Genomic DNA, 23,280 nt, shown 5'->3' on the forward strand with positions numbered 1-23,280 from the left:
TGGAATTATTATTCATAATATGATAGTTTGATTGAGTCTTTCTGATGGTGGTTAGGTTGGCCGGCCAAAGTCGGGCCTGATCATTTATTGATCCGATTCACTAAATTAAGTCATGTTAATGGTTGGACCTAACCAGATCTTTTCAGTGGAGGCCAAAGCCTACTGATTAGGTTCTGGGGCAAAATCAATTACTAAAAGTTTAGAGAAACAACTGGTTAAGAACCTACCCATAGATGCACATGGGTTGACCAACCAAAGTTGGGCTCGTGTGTAGTCTGTGTGGATTCTAGTACCCATTAAGAAATTAAAGTAATCCTTCGAATTGGAGGATGAGGCTACCAGTTCGTAAAAATATTGGAAAAAACTTTAGACTAAAGTCCAAGTCTTTAGTATTAATTTATGTACTAATAGAGGTCTCATTTTGTTTAAGCAGCTATGGCCACTACCCTGTCGCTCCGGTCATTATTAGATAATGACAAGCTCATGGGACCCAATTTCGATAGCTGGTATCGAAAATTAAAAATCGTCCTTGAACAGGAGCGGATCCTTTATGTAGTAACGGATCCAGCACCTGAGGAGCCAGCTTCGAATACTAGTAAGGCGATCTGAGATACTTACTTGAAGTGGCTCAATGATCGCACCACCGTTCGATGTATTATGCTGGCAGCAATGAATGACGAGTTCAGTCGAAGGTTTGAGAACGCCCAGCCACAGGAGATGCTTCAAATGTTGAACGACTCCTTTGGCACGCCTGACGATGTTGAAAGGCATAAAACTAGTGCCATTTTTAATGCTCGGATGAGGGATGGGGCCTCAGTCACTGATCATGTACTGTACATGATCGAGATGATTGAGCGCCTAAGCAAATTGGGCTTTCCTCTGCACGAGCAGCTCGGTAAGGATGCGATCCTTAATTCCTTGCCCAAGTCCTTCCTCCCATTCCTTACTCATTTTCGAATGACAAAGCCTGCAGTAAACTACCACGGATTGTTGGGGTTGCTGCAGAACTTTGAGAAGGATCACCAACTCCATAAGGAGTCGGTGAATGTAGTGGGAGGGTCTTCTTCTCGTCGTCAACCCTTTGGGAAGGGGAAGAAGAACAAGAAGAAGAAAAATAAAAAGGTACAATCTCATGCTGGGACAGTAGCACAGGGTTAAACCAAGAAGCGCAAGCACGACCAGAGCCAGGCGGAGTGCTTCTTTTGCAAGAAGCAGGAGCATTGAAAGAGGAATTGTCCTCAATACATTGCCTCCCTAGACCTGAACAGGCCAAAGAAGAAGCAAGGTAATTATATGATAACTCCTTGCAACTTTTTGATTTGTGATACTACTGCCTGGGTATTGGATACCGAAAGTCCTTATCATATTTGTAATTCGATGCAGGGTCTGCAGGTCAGTAGGAGATTTGATGAAGGCGAGAGATTCCTGAACATTGGAGATGAAAGCAAAGTTTCAGTTCTAGCTTTAGGAATCATGAGTCTTGTAATCAATTCTCGTAATATAATTCTGAGTGAATGTCACTATTGTCCAAGTTTTTTATTAAATATTATTTCTGTAGGCCTTTTGGCCATGTACGGTTATGATTTTTTAATAAAAAAAATATTTGCAATATCATTTTGAATGGTGTTATAATATTTGTTGGATAATTAAATAATAAAATTTACTTACTATCGCAGCCTGTTAATGTGGTTCAAAACTTCGGTAAACGCTCTAGAATAGATAATGTGTCAGAAGTCTACCTTTGGCACTGTAGGCTAGGTCATATCAATAAGAACAGGATAAACAGGTTGGCTCAAGAAGAAATTCTTGAAGTTAGTGATTGTGAATCACTTCCAACCTGTGAGTCCTGTCTTCTTGAGAAGATGACCAAGTCACCTTTTACTGAAAAAGGTGAGCGAGCCAGTGAACTCTTAGGTCTGGTACATTCTGATGTATGTGGACCCATGAGCTCAAGTGCAAGAGGTGAATTTTTCTACTTCATAACCTTCACAGACGACCTATCTAGGTATGGGTATGTCTATTTAATGAAGCATAAGTCGGAATCATTTGAAATGTTCAAACTATTCCGAAATGAGGTAGAAAAATAAACTGGAAAGTGTATTAAAACTCTTCGATCTGATTGAGGAGGTGAATACCTTTCCAATGAGTTTCTGACGTATCTAGGGGAGAATGGAATTCTCTCTCAGTGGACTCCTCCTGGAACACCACAGCATAATGGTGTGTCTGAAAGGAGGAATCGGACCCTGTTAGACATGGTTCGATCCATGATGGGGTTTGCTGGTCTGCCGATCTTCCTCTGGGGATATGCGCTCGAATCGGCTTGTTACCTTCTAAATAGAGTTCCGAGTAAGTCTGTAGCCAAAATGTCATATGAGATATGGATAGGACGTAAGCCAGTACTCTCGCACCTTAGGGTTTGGGGGTGTCTGGTTTATGTTAAACATTTAATTACAGACAAGCTTGGACCTAGATCTGACAAGTGTAATTTTATAGGGTACCCAAAAGAGACCAAAGGATATTATTTCTACCTTGCTGATGAGCAAAAGGTGTTTGTCAGCCTTAAGGCAATTTTTTTAGAAAAGGAGTTCCTTAGTGAGAAAACTGTTGCCTCTAAGGTCGAACTTGACGAAGTTCGACAGGTGAAAAAACCGACACATGTTACTGAACCTGAACCAAATTTGATTAGATCAGATCCGGAGCCCATTGATTATGCACCCTTAAGGCAGTCTGGTAGAGTACCACATCAACCGGACAAATACTTTGGTTTCTTGGTCTGGGATGGTGATCCTGTCGAACTTGATGAAAACGATGAGGATCCGATCACCTACATGGATGCAATGCAGAGATCTGACTCTGAGAAATGGCTAGAGGCCATGAAATCCGAAATGGAGTCCATGAAGGTCAACGATGTGTGGACATTGGTTGACCCACCCGAAGGAGTAAAACCCATAGGGTGTAAGTGGGTCTTCAAAAGGAAGAGGGGCGCAGACGGAAATGTGGAGACCTATAAAGCCCGTCTGGTTGTCAAGGGATATCGTCAACGTTATGGTATAGACTATGACGAGACGTTTTCTCCTGTGGCAATGCTCAAATTCATTCGGATTATGCTTGCGATAGCTGCCCATCTGGACTATGAAATCTGACAGATGAATGTGAAGACAGCTTTCCTAAACGGAAAGCTGGATGAAGAGGTGTATATGATACAACCTGAAGGGTTCACATCCACAGATGAGTCTAAGGTGTGCAAGCTACAGAGGTCCATTTATGGACTTAAGCAGGCATCTCGGAGTTGGAACATACGTTTTGATAGGACGATCAAAACGTATGGCTTCGTTAAGAACGGAGAAGAGCCCTGCATTTATAAGTGGGCTAATGGTCCAGTAGTAGTATTTCTTGTATTGTATGTGGATGACATTCTCTTAATCGAGAATGATGTCCCTGTATTACAGGGAATAAAGATTTGGCTATCGTCACAGTTCTCCATGAAGGATCTGGGAGAAGCTTCCTACATCCTAGGGATGAAGATCTATAGGGATAGATCCAAAAAGTTGCTTGGCTTATCCCAGTCCACGTACATTGATACTATGCTGAAAAAGTTCAGCATGAAAAATTCCAAGAAAGGCTATCCACCGATAGGCCATGGAATTTCTCTCTCGAAGAGGGATTATCCGACAACACCTCAAGAGAGAGAGCGTATGGGTAGGATTCCATATGCTTCGGTAGTGGGATCTATCATGTACGCCATGACATGTACACGACCAGATATGGCATACTCACTAGGGGTAGTGAGTAGATACCAATCTGATCCAGGAGAGAATCACTGGAATGTTGTTAAAACTATCCTGAAGTATTTAAGAAATACTAAGGACCAGTGGCTTATATATGGTGAATCGGACTTGAGACTTATAGGGTTTACAGACTCTAGTTTCCAGTCTGATCGCGATGATAGCAAGAGTGTGTCAGGATTTATTTTTACCCTTAATGGTGGGGATGTCTGCTGGAAGAGTTCCAAGCAGCACACTGTGGATGATTCAGTATGCGAGGCGGAGTATATTGCTGCATCAGATGCTGCCAAAGAAGCGATGTGGCTGAGAAAATTCATCACCGAGCTCGGAGTAGCACCCTCCCTTGTTGGTCCAGTTCTGCTCTACTGCGACAGCTCTGGAGCCATTGCTCAGGCGAAGAAATCAAAGGCACACCAACGGACGAAGCATATTCTGCACCGCTACCATCTCATCCGAAAGATCGTGGATCGAGATGACGTCGACTTTCAGAAGATCGACGGGAAGGAGAACCTGGCCGACCCATTCACTAAAGCCATTGCGGTGAAGGAGTTCAACGACTACAAGTCGAAGATAGGTATAGATACTGCACCGATAGGCTTTAGGCCAAGTGGGAGATTGTTGGGAATAGTGTCCCAAAGCCAATCGTCAGCCTGTTGACGGTTGTGCTCCTTTTGTATTAGTACATGAATTATAAATAAATAAAAGTTATTTTGATATTTTTTCATCACAAATGTTTCATCTTCTAATGAACTCCTGTGTTGTGGTGAAGTCCTTTGGACTATTTAGACTTGACAAAGGAGGATTTGTCGCTTAGTCCTTAAACATGTTCGCGATCAAATGATACGTTGTTACCAAGGACGACAACGTTTATCAAGCATAGGTCGTTGTGTGCCATATGGGTTGGTTGTCCTCATAACCAAAGAGTGTGGAGACACTGGTATGGCATACAGGTGAGATGTAATGGTACATCTGCACTAAACGTGACCAACTCCGGAGCTATTTCTGCTGTCAAGATTTGCTTCGATGGGATATGGGCATAAATGTCCCTCCGACCTGAGACCTCCATGGTGACTTGCAAGCAACTCACTTTACTTAGGCACTGGACTACCTGAATTTCTAATTCAATGACGGAAGGCTGTTGGGTGTAGTCAAGTACTTGACTTGTCGGTGCGTGTGTTAAGATGGGATTGACCACTCCAGTTTAGGAGCTGTGTATAGTCGTGTTTCAATTTAGCAAAACCTTGGCCAGGATAGTCCTAGTGAGGAGTCACAGGACTAATTGAGTTGAGCACGATTCGGATGATATCATCAGGGTTGACAGTTTAACCCTGAGTCGTCCTAAACACAGGGGTCAAAAGGGATGAATTATACGGTAACAATATTCATGTAAGTTCTGAATGTTGCGATTGCGATTATTCGACCTATCTGGTTGTCGGGTACCATTGCTAGATGGTTACTTCGATTAGTACAGGAATTTGTTCCTGTGCTACCGGCTTAGGTTCGAACCTGTGGGGTCACACACATTAGTGGTTCCTTTCTGATCAGATGGTTGATTATGAGTCTTATGTATCTGAGACTCTATGATTGAGAATTAAGATTCTCTGATCATGAGTTCCACACATTTTGGGTACTGGGGTCAAAATTTTGAATTTTAAATTTTGAATTTGAAATTTGAACTCTTTGATCAGGGTTTCATATCGATGGTCTCTGATGCCTGATTGCCCATCGGATTTGGACTTAATATTTATTAGAGGTTTAATTAGTGATTTGATCGCTAATTAACTCAATTTGATTGAGTAATTATTTTTGGATCAAGTCCAATTGAATTGGATTCAGTTTGGATTGACCCGATTAGGTTAAATGTTGACCTAATCGTTAAGGTGGTTTAGTTCCTGATTTGATCAGGGGTTAGGTTTAGTTAATTCCTGATTTGATTAGAATTTTATTGAGCCTAATTAATCCTAATTAAGTTGGATTTAATTTATTCTAATTGTGCTTAACCTACTTAGATTAGGTTGGCTCAATTAGGTTCAAACCATCTTAACTTTTCTCCCTGCGCCACCTCACTTCTTCTGTGCATATTTAAATTCACGAGAAGCAACTTCTCATGAATTTTCTTCATGCAGAAGCCATCCCACGCCCACCCTTGTGCACCAAATATCTAGATAAAAATAAGTTGGTTGGCCATTCAAATTCAAAAGAAAGTTTGAATTTGAATGAGCAACCAACTAATCCATGCGCCATGGTCTTATCTTGTGCGCCCCATATTTTACATGAAAAAATATTTTTCGTGTAAACTCTCTATGCACAAATCAACTCACACCCCTTCTCTTCTCACGCACAAGTGGATAGGGATGAGTTGGTTTTGCATTTGAATTCAAATTTGATTTGAATTCAAATGTGCAACCACTTATCTTTATCCTCTCACGTGGATAAGACACGTTCGATGTTGTTTTAAAAAGAGGAGAAAGGTGGGACGTGCGAAAAAATTTTAGGAGAGAAACTTTGGGGCGTGAGGAAAGTTTGTGCGTAAGGTGAAGGTCCAAAACCTTCCGAGAGAAAAAGAAAGAAAAGAAAGAAAATTGAGCGCAGGGTTTCTAGTGTGTACCCTAGGGTTTCTACCTAGGGTTTGGGAAGTGAGATCGGTGTGCCACGAGTGTCGTGAGTCCACCAAATTTCAAGGAGAGATCCATCAGCCTCTTAAGAAATCGTGCAAATGATCTGGAGCATCCGAGGAGTCGGCACATATTGATCGAAGGAGTTCGATCAACATCTGCCATCAAAAGGATGAAATCACAAACTAGCATTCGTGAGGAGCTGATCAGACGGAAGCTTCGTGTAGACGATCCGCAGAGGTTAGATATTTGTGTGGCTGTGACGTGATGATCAGAACCCTCCGACGGTGATCAGATTGCGATGATCGACTACCTGCAAAAGGTGATGTGTTCTGAACACAGTACTGTAAAAGGTTTACTGATTCAAATTTAAATTTCAAATTTAAATGCATGCTGTTGTATCATATTTAGATCCTAGTGTAGGATTAATTAGTATTAATTAATGAGATTAATTAATAATTTTGCTGTAAAATAGTAATTTTAAAAAAATTTTAAAATTATCATTTTGCCCCTGCACTAAATTTTTGGCTCACTGTATTATTCCACCCTTGTTGATGGCAGTCCAATCTCGAGCGAGATCATTGCTTCTATTCTATAAGCCAAATTAAAGGGGGATCTCCAGTCGGTATGTGGGGAGTTATTCGGTATGCCTATATGATAGGATATAATTCTTTTACTTAGAGATCTTTGGCTTCATTCAGTCAGGTCTTGAGTCCATGCAAAATTATTCAGTTGGTTATCTCTACCTCTCTATTTGACTGTGGATGGTCGACTGATGTGAGTTTGTGTGTGATATGAAATTTTATACAAAACTATCTGAAATTTTGATTGTCGAATTGTCGACTATTATCGATGATGATGGTGTGTGGTAAACTGAATCTGTAAATGATGGATTTCTGAATGAAGTTTTCCATTTTATTTTCAATGATTTGGGTCAGAGGTTCGGCTTCTATCCATTTGGTGAAGTAGTCAATATCAATCACTGTGAATTTTCTCTGACCAGATGTCGGGAGAAAAAGATCAAGTATATCGATTCTCCATTGTACGAAAGATCATGGTGCTACAATTGATGTCAACTGACTAGCCGGTTGATGTTATATATTTGCATATCTTTGACATGGTTCACACCTCCGGACAAGTTCAATTGCATCTTCCTTTATGATGGATCAATAATATCCTTGTCGCAAGACTTTATAAGCTAGAGATTTGCCCCCCAAATAATTTTCACAAATCCTTTTATGTACTTCTCTGAGTGCATAGTCGGCATCTGTAGATCCCAAATATTTTAGCAAGAAAAGTGAGAACGACCTTTTGTAGAGATGACCATTCATTATTACATATTGAGAGGCCGTCCATCGGAGTTGTTTGGCTTCTGAAGGATCTGCAGGAAGAATCCCATCGGTCAAGTATTGGACGATCGGATCCATCCAGCTTGATTCGATAGTGAGCTACAATACTTCCTCGACTTTGTTGATACTCGGCTGTTCGAGGCATTCAATGATTGTCCGACCCAGCAAGTTGAAAGTGGTAGTGGCCAGTCGTGAAACTATGTCGGCTCGAGTATTTTCAGTTTTGAAAATATGAAAGATCTCAAAATATTTCAAGCATGGTGTAATATCTTTCATCTTCTGAAGGTACTTCATCATAGTGGGGTCTCGGGCTTCAAATTTATTTTTGACCTATCCAGCAATCAGTTATGAGTCGGTGAAGACCTTCAAACTGTCGATCTTAAGCTCTTTGGCTATCTTCAAGCCGGCTAAGAGTGCTTCATATTCGGCTTGATTATTTGAAACTTTAAAGTTGAACTGAAGGACATATTCAGTAACTATCCCTTTGAAATTTGTGAATATAAGGCCAGTTCCACTACCTTGTGTATTAGATGCTCCATCAATGTATAGCACCCAGGTCGACCTTAGGTCGGATTCGAGAGTCGTAACCTGCTTTATTGTATTATCATCTATATCTTCTGTCTTATTGTTGGATATTGTACATTCTGCGATGAAGTCGGTCAGAACCTGCGCCTTCATAGACGGTCGTGGGTGATATTGTATGTCGAACTCATCAAGCTTCACTACCTACTTCGCCATCCGACCTGACGTATCTAGTCGATGCAAGATCACTTTCAATGATTGATCTATCAAGACCACAATTGGATGTGCTTGGAAGTACGGACGAAGTCGTTGTGCCGATATGATTAGAGCATAAATCATTTTCTCTGCTCTTGAGTATCGGATTTTGGCATTATGAAGTACTTTACTGGTGTAGTAGATCAGTTGATGGATTCGATTTTCATCCTCCTGGATGAGCACCGAACTAACCGCTTCCGTTGAAGTTGCCCAGTAGAGATACAATGTCTCTCGGACCTTCGATTTTATAAGCAAAGGTGGAGAAGCCAAGTATTTTTTCAAGTCTTCGAAGGACTATCGGTATTCATCCGATCATAAGAAGTCTTTTATCTATCGTAAAGTTTTAAAGAATGGCAAGCATCGCTCGATCGACTTAGAAATGAATCGGCTGAGTGTGGCGATCCTTTCGTTGAGTTGCTGTATCTCTTTCTTTGAGCTCGGATGCTTCATGTTGATGATGGCCTTTATCTTTTCGAGATTAACCTCGATTCCTTGTTGTGAAACAAAAAATTCGAAAAAATTTTCGAAAATTACTCCAAATACACACTTGGTCGGGTTTAACTTCATCTGATATCATCGAAGCGTGCCAAAGATTTCCTCCAGATTTCGAATATGATCTGAAGTTTGAAGACTCTTCACCAGCATGTCGTCCACGTACACCTCCATATTTCATCCAATCTGGGCCTTGAAGATCTTATTGATGAAACATTGATAAGTAACTCTGACATTTTTCAAACTGAAAGGTATTACTTTATAGCAGTATATACCTTTGTCGGTTATAAAAGCTGTGGGTTCCTTATCTTCTGATATCATCCGGATTTAATTATACCTGATAAAAGCATCCATGAAACTCAGAAGTCGATGACCTGAAGTCGCATCAACCAGTTGATCAATCTTCGACAACGAGAAGCTGTCCTTCGGACAAGCCTCATTCAAATCCGTATAGTCGATGCAAATTCTCTACTTTCTATTAGCTTTTTTCATCATTACCACATTGGCGAGCCATTTAGGATATATAGCTTCTCTGATGAAGCCTGCTGCGAGGAGCTTGTCGACTTCTTCATTAATAATCTTTTTGTCTTTCAGGGGTAAAAAGTCGCTTCTTTTGTCTCACTGGCTTAACGTTCGGGTTGATGTTAAGTCAGTGAGTTATTACTTCTGAAGAAATCTCGGGCATATCAGTGACTGATCAAGTAAAAATATCGGTGTTGGCTCTGAGTAATTTTATTAATTGTTACCGTTCTAAGTTGGGTAGTGCGATCTAATTTAGACCATTTTCTCGGGATTTTCTTCTTTCAATGGGATAGAAACTAGTTGTTCAGCTGGTTCATCTCTTTTCTAATTCTCTCTTTGGTCTAATTTATTGACAGGCAGAGAGTCTTCAGGCTTATTATTTTGGGTGGAGATAAGAAAGCAGTGTCGAACAAGTTGCTGATCTCCACATATCTCTCCGACTCCATTTCTTGTCGAAAATCGAACGAATAAATGGTATGTCGAAACCACTGCTTTAAGAACATTAAGTCCAGGTCATCCGAGTATGACGTTATAAACTGAAGGTACTCGAACTATCGTGAATGTTATGAAGACGATGCTCTATTGTGGTTCGGTTCTAGCGGTTAAGGGGAGGGAGATTTTTTCTTCTACTGTGACAGCATCTCTTGTGAAGCCGACTAATAACGTCGAGACTCTCCTGAGTCGGTCAGTCGGTAGTCGCATTCAGAAAAAAATTGAATAAAATAAAACATCAGTTGAACTTTCATTATCTACAATGATTCTTTTTACATCATAATTTGCTATTGTTGTCGAGACAACAATAGTATCATCATGGAGAGTTTGAATTCTCTGAACATCCTGTTTCGAAAAAGTTATTACATTGTTGAGTCGTCGTCGTTTCACCGACTCTTCTTCGAAAGTTACCGCTCAGTCCAATCGTCCGGAGATCATGTTGATCATCCCTACAGTCGGCTAATTATTTATAGCTTCCTCAATCGGCTAAGGTCATCGATCGACAGGAGGTCAAGTTGGTAGATCTCTTCAATATTTTTTGAGGTAGCCTCATCGAATCAGGGCTTCTATCTCGTCCCTAAGTTGGATGCAATGTTCGGTAATCATGATCACGATGAAACTGATAATACTTCCTCTGATCGTGGTTCTTTAACGATGCTTTCATCGGTGGAGGGTGTCATAGATATTCTGCTTCTTCGATCTCCATAAAGATCTGGCATGGAGAGTAGAAAGAGGAGTGTAGGAGTCATACCTGCTGTAATTCGGCCTTGAACTCTGTTGTCGGGGCGAAGCTCGCTTATTGGATGGTGGCTGACTTGATTCGGCCGAAGCTCTTTCCTTCTTCTGTTTCTTTTTCTTCTGACCTTTGTCTTTTGTCTGGCATCGGTCAGAAGCTCCTTCATCCGCACACATATTTTGTATGCACGCTCCAGAAGTTCAGCATAAGTCCGGGGGAGAGTTTTGTCCAAAGAATATGTGAATCGAGATCCTCTCAGACCTCTTTTCATGATCGATATGGCCATATCTTCATTGAGGTCCTTGACCTCAAGCGTGGCCGTATTAAAATGGGCCACAAAATCTCGAAGTGTCTCAGTCTCTCCCTACTTGATCGAGAAGAGACTATCAGAGGTTCGTAGCGACCTTCGACTGATACTGAAGTGAGCCACGAAAAAATGTTCAAGCTGTCCGAAGGAATATATACTTTTCGACTGAAGTCTGGAGTACCAGGCTCGAGCAATTTTTCGCAGAGTCACTGGAAAGCCAATACACAAGAAGGCGTCGGTCGCCCCCTGAATCATTATGAAAGCTTTGTAGCTCTTAAGGTGATCGATCGGATCGGTGGAGTCGTCATATGTCTCCACTTGTGGCATCTTGAACCGAGATGGGATTGGCTCGTCGAAGATGTACCGAGAGAGAGACTGGATGGTGTGAAAGTCGTAGTCGTTGGAGGACTTCCGACCTTCCACCTAAAGCTGGGTGAGTCGGCGGTTGATTTTCTGAAACTTGCGTTCGTAGTCGTCGAACCACCGTTATTGAAAAACTCTAAGGGTAGAACCTCCCGACGAGCTTGAAGGAGAAGCAGAAGGTGTCCACAGCTATTTTTCCTTCCTAATGCGGTCGAGATGGGAAGGAGAGAAATGCAGCGAGTGGTGGGTGGTACGGTGAGAGTACCGAGAATGCCACTGTTCGTCTCGATGGGAGAGTCGAGACGGTCACTCTAGAGAAGGAGAAGGTGATCACCATGGATGACAGCGGCTGTGCCTGGATGGCACCGATTGTGCCATCGATTGCTCCACCGTCGGATGCTGTTGAGTTTGCTGTTGTTGGAGGCTTTTGACTGCCTCTATGAGAATATTCATTTGCTGCACAAGTGTAGCGATCTGGACATCTATGGTGATCACGAGATATGAAGAATTAGGCTCTGCTATTAGAGGAGGGGGAGGAACCTCTTCCCGATGGGAAGAGTGCCTCACTGATCCAGTTGCAGTCGAGTGTTGGGCTTTGGTCTTCGTCATGGTGTATATGATTTTTTTTCCTATCTGGCGCGCCAATCTGTTGCGGCTAACTCTCCATCATCTGTCGTCAATAATAAGCACCTGCAAGACAGCATCCACATAGACCAGATTGGTGTCTGACGGGGATCCTCCGATGCTTAAATCAGAGAAGGAAGTTGGTAAACAGTAGTTTTTGAATGTAGAAAGTAACAGAGTTCTGGCCCCGAGATGGCTTACCAGTACTACTCACTTACCTCTTTTTTATAGATGATTCTGGTGTAACCATCGAGCACGTGGTCCCATTTTTTTATGGTGCTAAATTATCGGATCATAAATATAGAATTAGTGGGGCATTAATTTTTCTTAATAGTCGTGACACATAGTTGATAACCGTTTGTGACGGTTATGATATGTTGAGCATATTAGCTGACCATATATCGGTAGAATCTATGAGCGACCGTCGGATAGTAGTTTTGTTATGCTGACGGTCTAAGTCGTTCGCTATCGATCGGTAGTAATCAAATCATTAGTCGATCAGCCGATAGTAAATCGATGCGGTTCGCTCAGTCGGTCAATGAAAAGTCGAAACCGCATATTCAGTCGATGCGCAGTTGGAGTCGTGGTGACTAAAGTCGAGGGTCGGTCGATTTACCCCAACAATATTAAAAATCATATGATTTGAAGATCTTTAGCCTATATATTTAATAACCAAAGAAATATAAAATTTAGTACTATTTAAGCTACCTATTTTTAGATCACTTGATGCCTAAATTATGTATCTCTGAATTACATGTATATTTTTATATATAAATAATTTAAAAATATTAAATTACATTCAATATCTCGAATCATGAATATAGGATTCTATTGTTCAATTTAAATTAAATCAGATTTGAGTAGGGATTTATTTGGATATGGCTCAATCAAGCTCTCTCTCCACCGACCCCCCCCCCCCCCCCCCCCCCCCCCCTCTCTCACTCTTTATATAGTACATAAATAGACAGAAAGATGAAAGGATTTGCCCTTTCCATTATGGCCATCCCCCATCATACCAAGGACGGATAGAGATTGTATCTCTCATGTGAAACAAGGATCATCTCTTCTGTAGATCCAAAAGTGCTCCAAGCTCCACATTCATCCATCTGAATAAATCTCGAAATGAACAATGAGCAATCCAATGGTGATTCATGAGAAAGGAAGATGAATCCTTCTTTCGCGCCGAAGATCCAACCCGGTCCGATGAAGGATAGAATAAACGCATCCACAGCATGGCGCCACGGATATAATGGTCCCATAAATAGGTGCGACCAAGCTACATAGTGAATCAAGTTGTTCCACAATAGCTACCCAGGAGAAATCAGACAAGCTATGTCAGATAGTTCAAAGAACCAATGTACCACCCTTGCCATGCACAGGGCCGATCCCTTTCGGAATCAAAAGACGTTACCGTCTCTGAACCTTTCTTTGTGCAACCCATAGAATAAAAGAATCATATGCGGCAGTCTCCTGATCTAATAGACCTCCTTCGATCCATCCGTTTCTAGACCTGCAGCAACACCTATCTTAACTGCTACCCTTCACTCTACGTTTACTTCATATCCATACGTAGAATGTCAAATAATTCTTCTTAATTTCTCCAAATTCGGTATGAGATAAGGCCTGGCTAGAATTGCGTGAGTGTATCAAAGTTGTAAAAATGAAGTTTATAAAACTTTGATTGAGACTTTTTTGATGTAGTCTCATGTGTTTGCCTTTCACGAAATTCAGTGGCTACACGTGGCACTGATATCTTTTTTATTTATGCTTCCTTTTCTTTTTTAATGCAAGTTTGTGACTTTATCTTATAATTAGTTGATGATTTTCTTTAACAAGTAAGTTAGCCCGTCGTAAAAAATATAGAATATTCATTTTATTTGACACAATCATCTCGCAAACACAAGAGAGCCATCAAGCATCCATACTGAAAAAATTATATCCTATACCGCATGCATCAATATGGCCATCACTATGCCAGTTATCCGTTGGTTAGTTACCGTGACAAGCCACGATGAATGGAATCCATAGGAGGGAGACGAGATGATTGGTGCGGTGCATAGCCGCATGGTGTGCAAGTATGGGATATACGTGGAAAAGAATATAACCATTCTGGATAAGGTAATTTTTTCTATAAATGAACAACATTTTGTGCTCCATTTCATTTACTTAACCGTTAACATTTAGCACACATTTGTAAAAGCTTTTACGCTTCCTAATCAGGCTCCTTTTCGTTTCCTTGGAGTCGTCGAAGCGGGCTGCGCCTTCAGCACTAGGCCCGGCCCAAATCGATAGAAAAATATACAACCCCGGTTTGACGCGGTCGGCGTCCAGAACCGGACCGCCCAAATTTAAGCCGTTCCGCTCCTGCCACGAGCTCACTTTTCCGTGCTCACTCCTCGGAGCTTGCTTGGTTCCTTGTCCTCCTCCATTTTCCCTAAATCGCGATGCATTCTAGGGTTTCGAACCGAAAGGTAAGCGCCAATATTCCATTTTTTTTTTCTTTTTTGTTCGTCGATATGTTGTATAGAGTTTTTATTCTATAGAACCGAACGACCCGTCCATGCGATTTAGCTCGTTCACTTAAAAAAATGGATTTCCCCCCTTGTTCTAGCTTTCTCTAAGCTGGATACCCGAATGCATTTGGATTCTCTTTAACTTTGACATATACAAAGGCGTCGAACTGATCATTCGGTATGCTAGTTAGGTTGAGATCAAATACCTAATTTTGTTGTATAACATATATTTTATTCGTATTCGGAATAATTTCTTTCGCTTTTTTCGGTTGTCTTACCCTATAAGCTTTGATGCTTTGTTATGCTTGCAATGGATCTGCAGTGTCAGTAGATTGATTGTGTTGTGCCTGGTGATTGCTTTCAAAGGTTGCTGCCTGTGCCTCCAGCTCAACATTTCGTGTCATGTTTCAGTATGAAGGATGAGATTGATTTATAAACTAGTACTTGAAGTTACCAAATTGATACATTTATCTGGATATATGATGCTTCATTTGTTGGAATATAGCTATTTTTGTGGATTTCTCTTATAATTATTAGTTATTTATGATATATTATTTTCTGGGCCACCTTGACCTCTGGCTACCCGCCTAGCAATTAGTGGTAGGCAGCCTTCCGACCACCTGTCTTCCGCTTTCAGTCTTTTATAGCAAGGTGTCTGGCTTCAAGGTCTGATGGGATCTCCTGAGTTTCTTGTTATGCATCCTCCTGACTCTCTAGGTTTCATGTTAGAACGGAGAAAGGCATCCAGGTTCCGAGGACAATACAACTTGAAAAAAATGGTTGAGAGCTAGGTTTCGATTTCAGCCAAATACTGAATGATTTCATTTATTATACATGTACTTATCTCTATTGGTGTATGGTGGGTGATGAAATTGATAGTTTCAGTAAAAGATGCAACTGGTGGAATGGTATCGAAAAAGTCCTGTTTTTAAGGCTATGGATCTTGAAAGGCAGAACATGCAGTGCAAACCGATTATCCGCTTTTGTTCTCCTGAAAATGAGAGGCCTGTGGAAAGAATTCCTTAAGTGTGGTCAGGGCCAGAATTCCAACTAGGCTGACTGCATCAGATGAATGGCCTCTAGCATTTTTCAAGGACGAGCATGACAAAGAGTGCCATTGCGAATCTTGTGATCTATGGTTCTACTGGCGCATGCCTGGATAGAAGTCATCGTTCATTTTTATTAGTTCATTGATTGCAGTGATATGCACGTAGGGCTATATCCTAGTGTATCCTAGGGTCGCACCCTTCTTTATACATTAGGATGCTGTGTTTGAAACTCAACAGGTGTTTTCCTGAATCCCGAGTTTTTGACATGAGTAATTATTCTATCGTTTCTATGAACTGATCAATGGCACCCCCATGATTATTCTCCAAAGAGAAATATTATTTGTGTGATGAGAGTGCCATATGAAAATGCTTGGTTCATTTTAATAGGCATATTGCTGTATACAATTGCTTTCAAAGCAGCAAAAAGAACCAAATGGCAACCTTTCCGATTTATTTTCATATGCCTAGAGACTTCAATTAGTATTCAGACTTCAGAATTCCTTACGGCAGAAAAAGGAAATGACTAAACGAGTATTGTTATGAGTGGTTAGAAAAAATTAATCAAGCTTACATATACCAGAAGAAGGAATAAGGAAAATACTTGCAAAATATGACCGACTGAATCTGAAAAGTTAGATATTTGAGAGTAGATGGCAATGGAATTCTGTAGCTTACTCTGCAGTTGGATCCCAGATGCAGTGGCTTTCTAAGATAGAGAATTATAAAATTTAGATATTTTATTACAAATAGAATGAGCTTGGTTATATTGAATTCTTGTATGTAACTTGCATCTACCTGCACATGTGCACCATAAATTGAAAGGCTGCTAAGCTGGTTGTTACTTGATTGGAATCCTGCTTTTCCAACTTAAACATTTTGGTCATTAGTGCAAAATAAGTAAAATTGAAAGAATTGTTTATTTCATAATTGTTCTGCATCAGCAATCATTTTTTCAAAGAAAAATTGTGAAGACAAAATTTTTCGTGCAAAATGGTACAAGTGGTAGCCGTATTGACAGTACATATTGTAACTAAGCAGCTCTGAAAATTACAGATTACAAACTATAATTTCTTTACCCTAATCTTTAGACAATACCATGATGCAGAAGGTGCACCTTCATAATGATTTGTCACCAGGCCTCAGCCCTTGACTTGAGAATTCTTTAACTATTTCTTTCCAGGTATCTGAAATGACAAAAGTTAGATCTCCAGATTGAACCAAACGGGAATAAGAAAAGTAATGATTTTTCATGCTGTTTTCTTAAGCATGCTTGTCTGTTCCCAGAGGGAATGCTCTGTTACTTAAAAGCTAACAACTGGTTTTACGCAAGTGCTGGGAAGTTGACTTCAAAATGGATTTTCAGCTTCTGCAATGGTTGCAAAGCTGCCTGAGCAAGCATGTTATTCTTTTGGTTCCTTATGCAAATAGCCTTCTGTACTTCTCAGTAAGCATTATGTCAGGTTTATCTGTTCCCTATATTCTGTGGCAGCAGTTTATCATCTTCCGTACATGGATGATGCACTTGATTGGGTTATTGAGCTTTCATATCCAGATCGTCCAGGTAGAGGGCCACTCAAGACATCCTGTAAACAAGAAAAGATGGACAAACATTCATTTAAGAAATTCCTCTACCCACCTGTATGGTTAACAAACTTTTTTTGTAAAAATGTTACTGCAGATCACTTATGAAGGTGATGGGGATATACATATCAACATAAAAAGTGACGATGATATGATGCCTCTCTCAGTCCCAAAAAGACAGCATGAAATACTTATTTTGCTTTTCTTGGATTGCTCATCCAATCAATTTAGTTCTTTAGCAAAGATGTAGATATTCAGCAGCATTTTCTTTGTACTTACATATTAAATGATGTAGCTTTTCTTCACATACTGCCCTTCATGTGCTTATACCATCCTAAAACATATCAAATATTTTACCAGCAATACCAAATTACCAATTAAATTATTCTTGGAAGATGGGATCTAATTATCATTTCTTTATCTATCTAGGTGTATGTACCATGGTTCACAACTGCATAACACATGACTCCTCTTAATTTGCTTAGTTATTTGTCAGAAAGTCTAAATTGAAATATCCAATTTACATGCAAATTGTGATGGAAGAATACATATGTAAAGTTCTATAACATACCTATGTATGGTTTCTACAGATGTCTTCTATGCTACTATTCCAAATTCATATCCAACTAGCAATTCGTGGTATTCTGTAGATTTTTCTTAGTTTACTTATGTCCACCTTGTAGTCTTGTTCTTTTCCCCCCGCTTTTTTTTTTTTTTTTCTGTTAAGAAGTTAAGTCAGGTTTCTTGCTGCTAGCTTACCGGCAAAGAAACTTGGCTGTGTATGGGTGAGGTGTGTGAGCTGCCAAAAGATGCACAGTGTTGCATATTTTCTTCTCCAAGATTTCTCAGTCTTTCAAGCTCTGGCAACACTACTGTAGCAAGATCTGGCCGGTCCTTCCGTCTCAGCTCTGCACAACTGAGTGCTATCTTGGCTAAGCTCAAGGCTTCCTCCACTGGCCAATCTGTCACTGATGGATCCAACATTTCTGTGAACGTTCCCTTCTCAATTGCGCGTTCCACATGATGTGTCAGCCCCATGGGAGGTTTTGCAGTGATTATCTGCAACAGCATGATCCCAAGAGAGTAAATGTCGGACTTTACACCAAGCATGCCAGTCTGCTGGTATTCAGGGTCAATGTAACAGAATGTTCCAGCAGTGGAGGTCATGCGATACTGAGTGACATTTTCTGCAACAGATGGGGGAACCAGGCGGGCAAGGCCAACATCGCTGATTTTGCTGACATAGTTTCGGTCAAGGAGGATGTTTGCAGGCTTAAGGTCTCGGTGGACCAGCGGCTCTGGCTTTGTCTGGTGCAGAAAGAGGAGGCCTGTGCCAATCTCAGCAGCAATGCGGAACCTATACTGCCAAGGGATTGGTGGTGTATTTCCTCGCCGGAACAAGCGATCTTCCAAGCTCCCATTAGCCATATATTCATAGACAAGGCAGCCATATTCTGGGCAGGCACCTAGCAAAAGAACCATATTTGGATGCCTAATGCAGCTTAAAATTTCAACCTGCATTGAAGTTCACATGCAACTAAAAATATTTAGGATTCACCATAGCAGCTGCTAGTTGTAGAGGAACTCTATCAAGGTAAGACTTAATTGGCTATGGGATCACCAATAGATGCATGTCATACTCTGCACATGGTATGCATATGGAGTAACTAACAGAGCTTTGACAGTGTGACATGGCTGTGTAAAGTGTTTAATACCTCTTGTTGAAACTGAGATCTCCCTTGAGCTGCATCTGGGCGCAGAACTTTAATGGCGACAGGTGTGTGGTCCAGGTAACATTTGTAGACAGGACCATAGCCACCTTCTCCAATATTCCGCTTCTCAGAAAAGTATTCCGTGGCCACTTCTATCTCTTCTATCGTGTACTTCCTATACCTCACATCTGTATTTGCTAAAGCATCCAACGCCCTCTTCTTCTCCTCAGCCTCTTTGAGCGCTTTCATTTCTGCGTTGATTCTCTTCTGTGCTTCTAACTCTGCGATCCTTTTGGAGGCTTCAGCTGCCTCTATGGCTGCCTTACATCTTGCTTTCTCCCTCTCTACTAAGGCCAAAGCTGCTTCTTCCGCCATTCGAGCTTCCTCTAATCTCCTCTCTTCCTCCATCTTCCAACGATGGAGTTCCATTGCCTGCAGTGAAAGGCATAATTAGCAAGGATGTTAAGATTATGGAGATGTGGTGAAAAATTACCTTTTGTTTGGCTGTGAGTGCTTCTTTGCAGGCTGTACTGTACATGTCCATTGTCTGCTTGAGTTCTAGTCTCAGCCTCTTCATCTCCGCCTCCACATCTTCCTGCAAGTGATGGAACAAACTGGTGACCATCAACCAAGGAGGCAGGATTGAGAAGTGTTCACACTCATTGCCATTTGTTAGTGGCATCACATAGCTTCATGACCGGTGCTAAGTTGCAAAAAATTTGCAGGTATCCATTTGATTACTCAAAACACACCTTTATTCTTGTGCTTTCCTTTTCGAGAAATTTATTCTTGTGCTTCAGATGTAAATACACATACCATGGTGAGAGATGATGATGTGCTGTCCTGAGACATTGAAGAGAATGCAGTCCCACATGAGAAACCGCCAACCACTGACCTGCGTGGTGATTGCATCTCAAAGCTGTTATCTAAGCTGTCAGACACGTTGGACATCCTCTGATTAAAGATGCGATCAATGCTTGGCCTGCCACCACCCATGAATGATATATCGCTGCGATCAATGCTTGCCCTGCCACCACTCACGAATGATATATCACTCTCTCCTATACTCTCTGCATATGATCTTCCAGTTGAGGCACGTGTTCCTCTGGTGAATGGTGACCTGTTTGAGGTACCACATTAGCTTGCAACTCAACATAGTGGCAAAAGAAAGTACTACTAATTGCTATGGTGCAGCAATGTTACTATTTTTGCATTGCAGGACATATTACCTGATTGGTTCCCGTTCACTCTGCACATTCCAAGTCCCTAATGCTGCCTCACCTGGCAATTGAAAATCTCAAAATTTCTTTGAGTGTATGAGGCAAGTTTCTATTTCCTATTCAAAGGGAAACTGATGATAAGAGCAATCGTCATGTTTACACAAACCTCTGACACCATGAGGGTGAGGTGGGTCTACATGTTCGTTTCTTATACTTGATTGGCTTTGGATTTGAGCCCGGAATGGGGAGACGGTTGGTGCTGGTCGGACAGCATTCCTCATGGAGGACACCTTCCCTTTGGATATGATGTAGACGGTGCAGAAATCAGGTGCACCTTTGGAAACACTGGTAGAGACATCTGTAGTCCTAAATCTTCAGACAGAAAAGATATGACAATAAGTATTCTGAGAGGGCATGTTTCTTCTACAACCAGAGACTTCCACTCCATTGTGACATTGCTTGAGTGAATCAATTACCTAACAAATCCGCCTTTTGAAGGTGCACCAACAACAAGCTTTTCAATAGCAGCATGCGAGACAAACTCTATGATTGCCTTTGCTATATCAGTGTCTTCAAGTATGATATCCTTGCATTGTACCTGTTGAAGAAACAGAAAACTGGGTCAGAGAATATTTTGGGATTTATGAATGGTGGACACTGTCTACTAGAAAATTGAGTGAGACATGTCCATCAATGAAATGCAGTAGCAAACTCTGTCTGACCTGAAAGGCCAGGCAGAGACAAGGTTAACAGGTCTTCTCTCAGGACTGTAAGCATACAGGGGTACCATGTATGGTGGTTTCATTTTCGTTATTGGATTTGGTATTTGAGAATCAGATAAAAAGAGGAGGGGAGTGTGTCCATGACTGTAGTGTTTATTCACAAGTGGGAGTTGCCAGCTCTCTTAACTGCCAAATTCCTGGACAGCATAAGATGGGACAACGTCTAGTATCTTTTCATGATCATGAGGACCACGAGGTTGAATATAACCTGAAGGCTTGTTATATCTGGTCAAGATCTGATCGCACTGGCCTGCTAGGAAAGAAATAGCAGAATATCTAATGTCTTAGAATGCTATGCATTGGTGCTGCCATGGTATCCCACTTTACACAGCTGGGAAGAGATTCTCCCAGTCCGAGAGGTAACTCATATTGTCCTAAATGTTTGAATCTCTTATTTCTCAGATTTGTCTCATTTTATGTCATCTTATGGCTGATAATACTCCTGTTGTGCTATCTTATGTGTCATACCAGCCAAATTTGTTGTGGATTTGGACATCTGGCCGTGAAAACAGTAGAAAAGAAGGTGGCTGTAGCTGTTGGATGCTACCTTAAAGAAATACAAGGACCACGAAACTTTGGTGATGGAAAATGTAGTAGAGATTATTCTTCATTTAAATATGGCAATAGAGATCCTTCTTTGCAGAAGAATGATTCTAGATTCTCTTCTAGACTACCCAGGTTGAGTTTTGAATTTTATGGGTGGTAGGTAACTTGCATTACCTCGTCTCTCCAAAACTTTCATTACCTCGATAAAGCAAAAAAAGATCTGAACAAATAAGGTTTACTTTATCATTCAAAGGCTGGTAACTACAGAAAAAGAGAAAAGGAAACTCACATTTTTACGGGTGCAGAAACATCGAAAGGGGACAAATAGATCCTTTGCATGACTGCCTGCAGAGGCAGGGTCGTCTTGTTGCCCCGCTGCATTGCATCAGAAATGATAGCCAGAAATTAGTTGCAGGAAAGACAAGGCGTAGTTCGTAGACAAATCTGGTTGCCTTTTTTGTATCATCCAAAAGAAAAAAAAATGCAATTGGTTCCCCAGAAAGAAGCCTTATCCTGCTTTACCCTTATTCTGACCGGAATAAATCCAGTTCTGTTCCAGAAAACTCGACACTAGATGAAACTATTAAGCTTTGCTTGGTTGTTGAGAAAATAAAAGATAATATTGAAAATTATCCGTACGCTGATAAAAAGTCAATTTTCATGAAGAAAAGAAAACAAAGATTTTCTTCTTATTTCTTTCTATGCGAATTGGAGGGGGAGAGAGAGACTCACGTGGTGCGTGCTTGTTTATGACATGGATCAGGGTGATGGTGTGGCCCCTGGTGACGATGTTGTCGAGAGCCCATTTCAAGGCGCTCTGGCTGGCTTTATCCTTGTCAACGGCGACCGCCACCAACGGGAATGTCGCGCCTTCTGTCTGGCTCATAATTCCCCTCTTACTCTGCAAACCAAATAGCCATCCAAGGACAACCCCAGATCATAAACAAACAATTCTATCAACCAAGAAAGAGGAAGAGCTCCCTAAAGGTGGAGGGGTTGAAGAATGAGGCAATGGAGGCAATGAAAATATATAGAACCACCTACCTTCGTCCCAGCCCGAGGTGATCACACGGACGGAAACACGCACACACTCTCTCTTCTTTCGGACCCTCTGCACCTTTCTCTTCCTCCTCTTCTTCTTTTCTCTCTCTTCTGTGCTCCTCTTTTGAATTCTCTGTGGCACCCTGAGGTGGAACTCAGGGGTGGTGAGAGGGAGATAGAAAGGTGGAGGGAAAGAAGAGAGAGAGATGGGGGACAGGAGTTGGCCCTATGAGAGGGGTGTTCCTGTGGGGTCCAGCTTGGATCTCGGTGGGGCTTAGAGTATTGACCCCATGACCACGTAAATCCTGGATTCTATATTTACCTCCCTTGATTTCTCTTCGCAAATTATGCGTTTGAGTTCGTTCGTTGCAACAGGCGATTTCTCGTCTCGAGCTCGGGAAATTCTTCTGCTCACCGTCTTATTTGATCTGCATTTTTTCCAGTGCAATTAGAGTCGCAAAAACCAAGTAGGTGAAAACTGGGGAGATCAGTGAATTAGAACGGAGTCGGTAAAGCTGATAGCTTTGGGCTTGTTTGGTTCAAATTGTTAGAGATTTTTTCGTGTCATGTTGGGTTAAATTTGGTTGGGTCAAGATGGGGTAAAGTTTTTCGGTCGTCCTTGATATAGGTTTTCAAATTGTTGCACACACGAGTTGTAAGATCTACCTGAATTGATAACAAGGAGTACCAACCTCAAAGCAACCTGACTCTGCTTTGTTCTTACCAAAAAAAAAATTCTTACCATCCGTCAATGGTACTTTAGACACCTGTTTA

The 23,280-nt window shown here is 41.3% G+C and overlaps 1 protein-coding gene and 1 long non-coding RNA gene across 5 annotated transcripts; one reads left to right on the top strand and one right to left on the bottom strand.

Annotated features, from left to right (window-relative positions):
• The first annotated feature begins 14,436 nt into the window (after positions 1–14,436).
• On the top strand, positions 14,437–21,592 carry LOC114913898 (uncharacterized). 4 transcript variants are annotated; one of them, XR_012135462.1, is made up of 5 exons: positions 14,455–14,533; positions 17,117–17,185; positions 17,303–19,642; positions 19,718–21,278; positions 21,391–21,592. It is a non-coding gene; the product is annotated as an uncharacterized lncRNA (long non-coding RNA). The 4 variants fall into 4 exon arrangements; XR_012135460.1 differs by having other exon boundaries at positions 14,437–17,185; XR_003799920.2 differs by having other exon boundaries at positions 14,450–14,533; positions 16,805–19,642.
• On the bottom strand, positions 17,104–23,000 carry LOC105039418 (U-box domain-containing protein 35). The gene is made up of 11 exons (XM_010915551.3): positions 22,510–23,000; positions 22,198–22,366; positions 21,755–21,840; positions 20,614–20,735; positions 20,304–20,509; positions 20,147–20,198; positions 19,734–20,037; positions 19,411–19,512; positions 18,921–19,349; positions 17,965–18,720; positions 17,104–17,207 (listed from the first exon to the last, which is right to left on the bottom strand). Exons 2-11 carry the CDS (start codon positions 22,349–22,351, stop codon positions 17,121–17,123), a joined length of 2,298 nt encoding a protein of 765 aa, XP_010913853.1. The 5' UTR covers positions 22,352–22,366; positions 22,510–23,000; the 3' UTR covers positions 17,104–17,120.
• Between the last annotated feature and the right edge of the window lie 280 nt (positions 23,001–23,280).

This window comes from Elaeis guineensis, chromosome 1 (genome assembly GCF_000442705.2).
Source record: "Elaeis guineensis isolate ETL-2024a chromosome 1, EG11, whole genome shotgun sequence".
NCBI classification, from domain to species: domain Eukaryota; kingdom Viridiplantae; phylum Streptophyta; class Magnoliopsida; order Arecales; family Arecaceae; genus Elaeis; species Elaeis guineensis.

Coding starts and splice junctions, on each gene's coding strand:
- LOC105039418 (XM_010915551.3), bottom strand. CDS start 22,351: ATGAGCCAGACAGAAGGCGCGACATTCCCGTTGGTGGCGGTCGCCGTT. Junction 20,199..20,303: donor TCACCCTCATGGTGTCAGAG/GTTTGTGTAAAC, acceptor TTCAATTGCCAG/GTGAGGCAGCATTAGGGACT. Junction 20,038..20,146: donor AGTGAACGGGAACCAATCAG/GTAATATGTCCT, acceptor TACCTCAAACAG/GTCACCATTCACCAGAGGAA.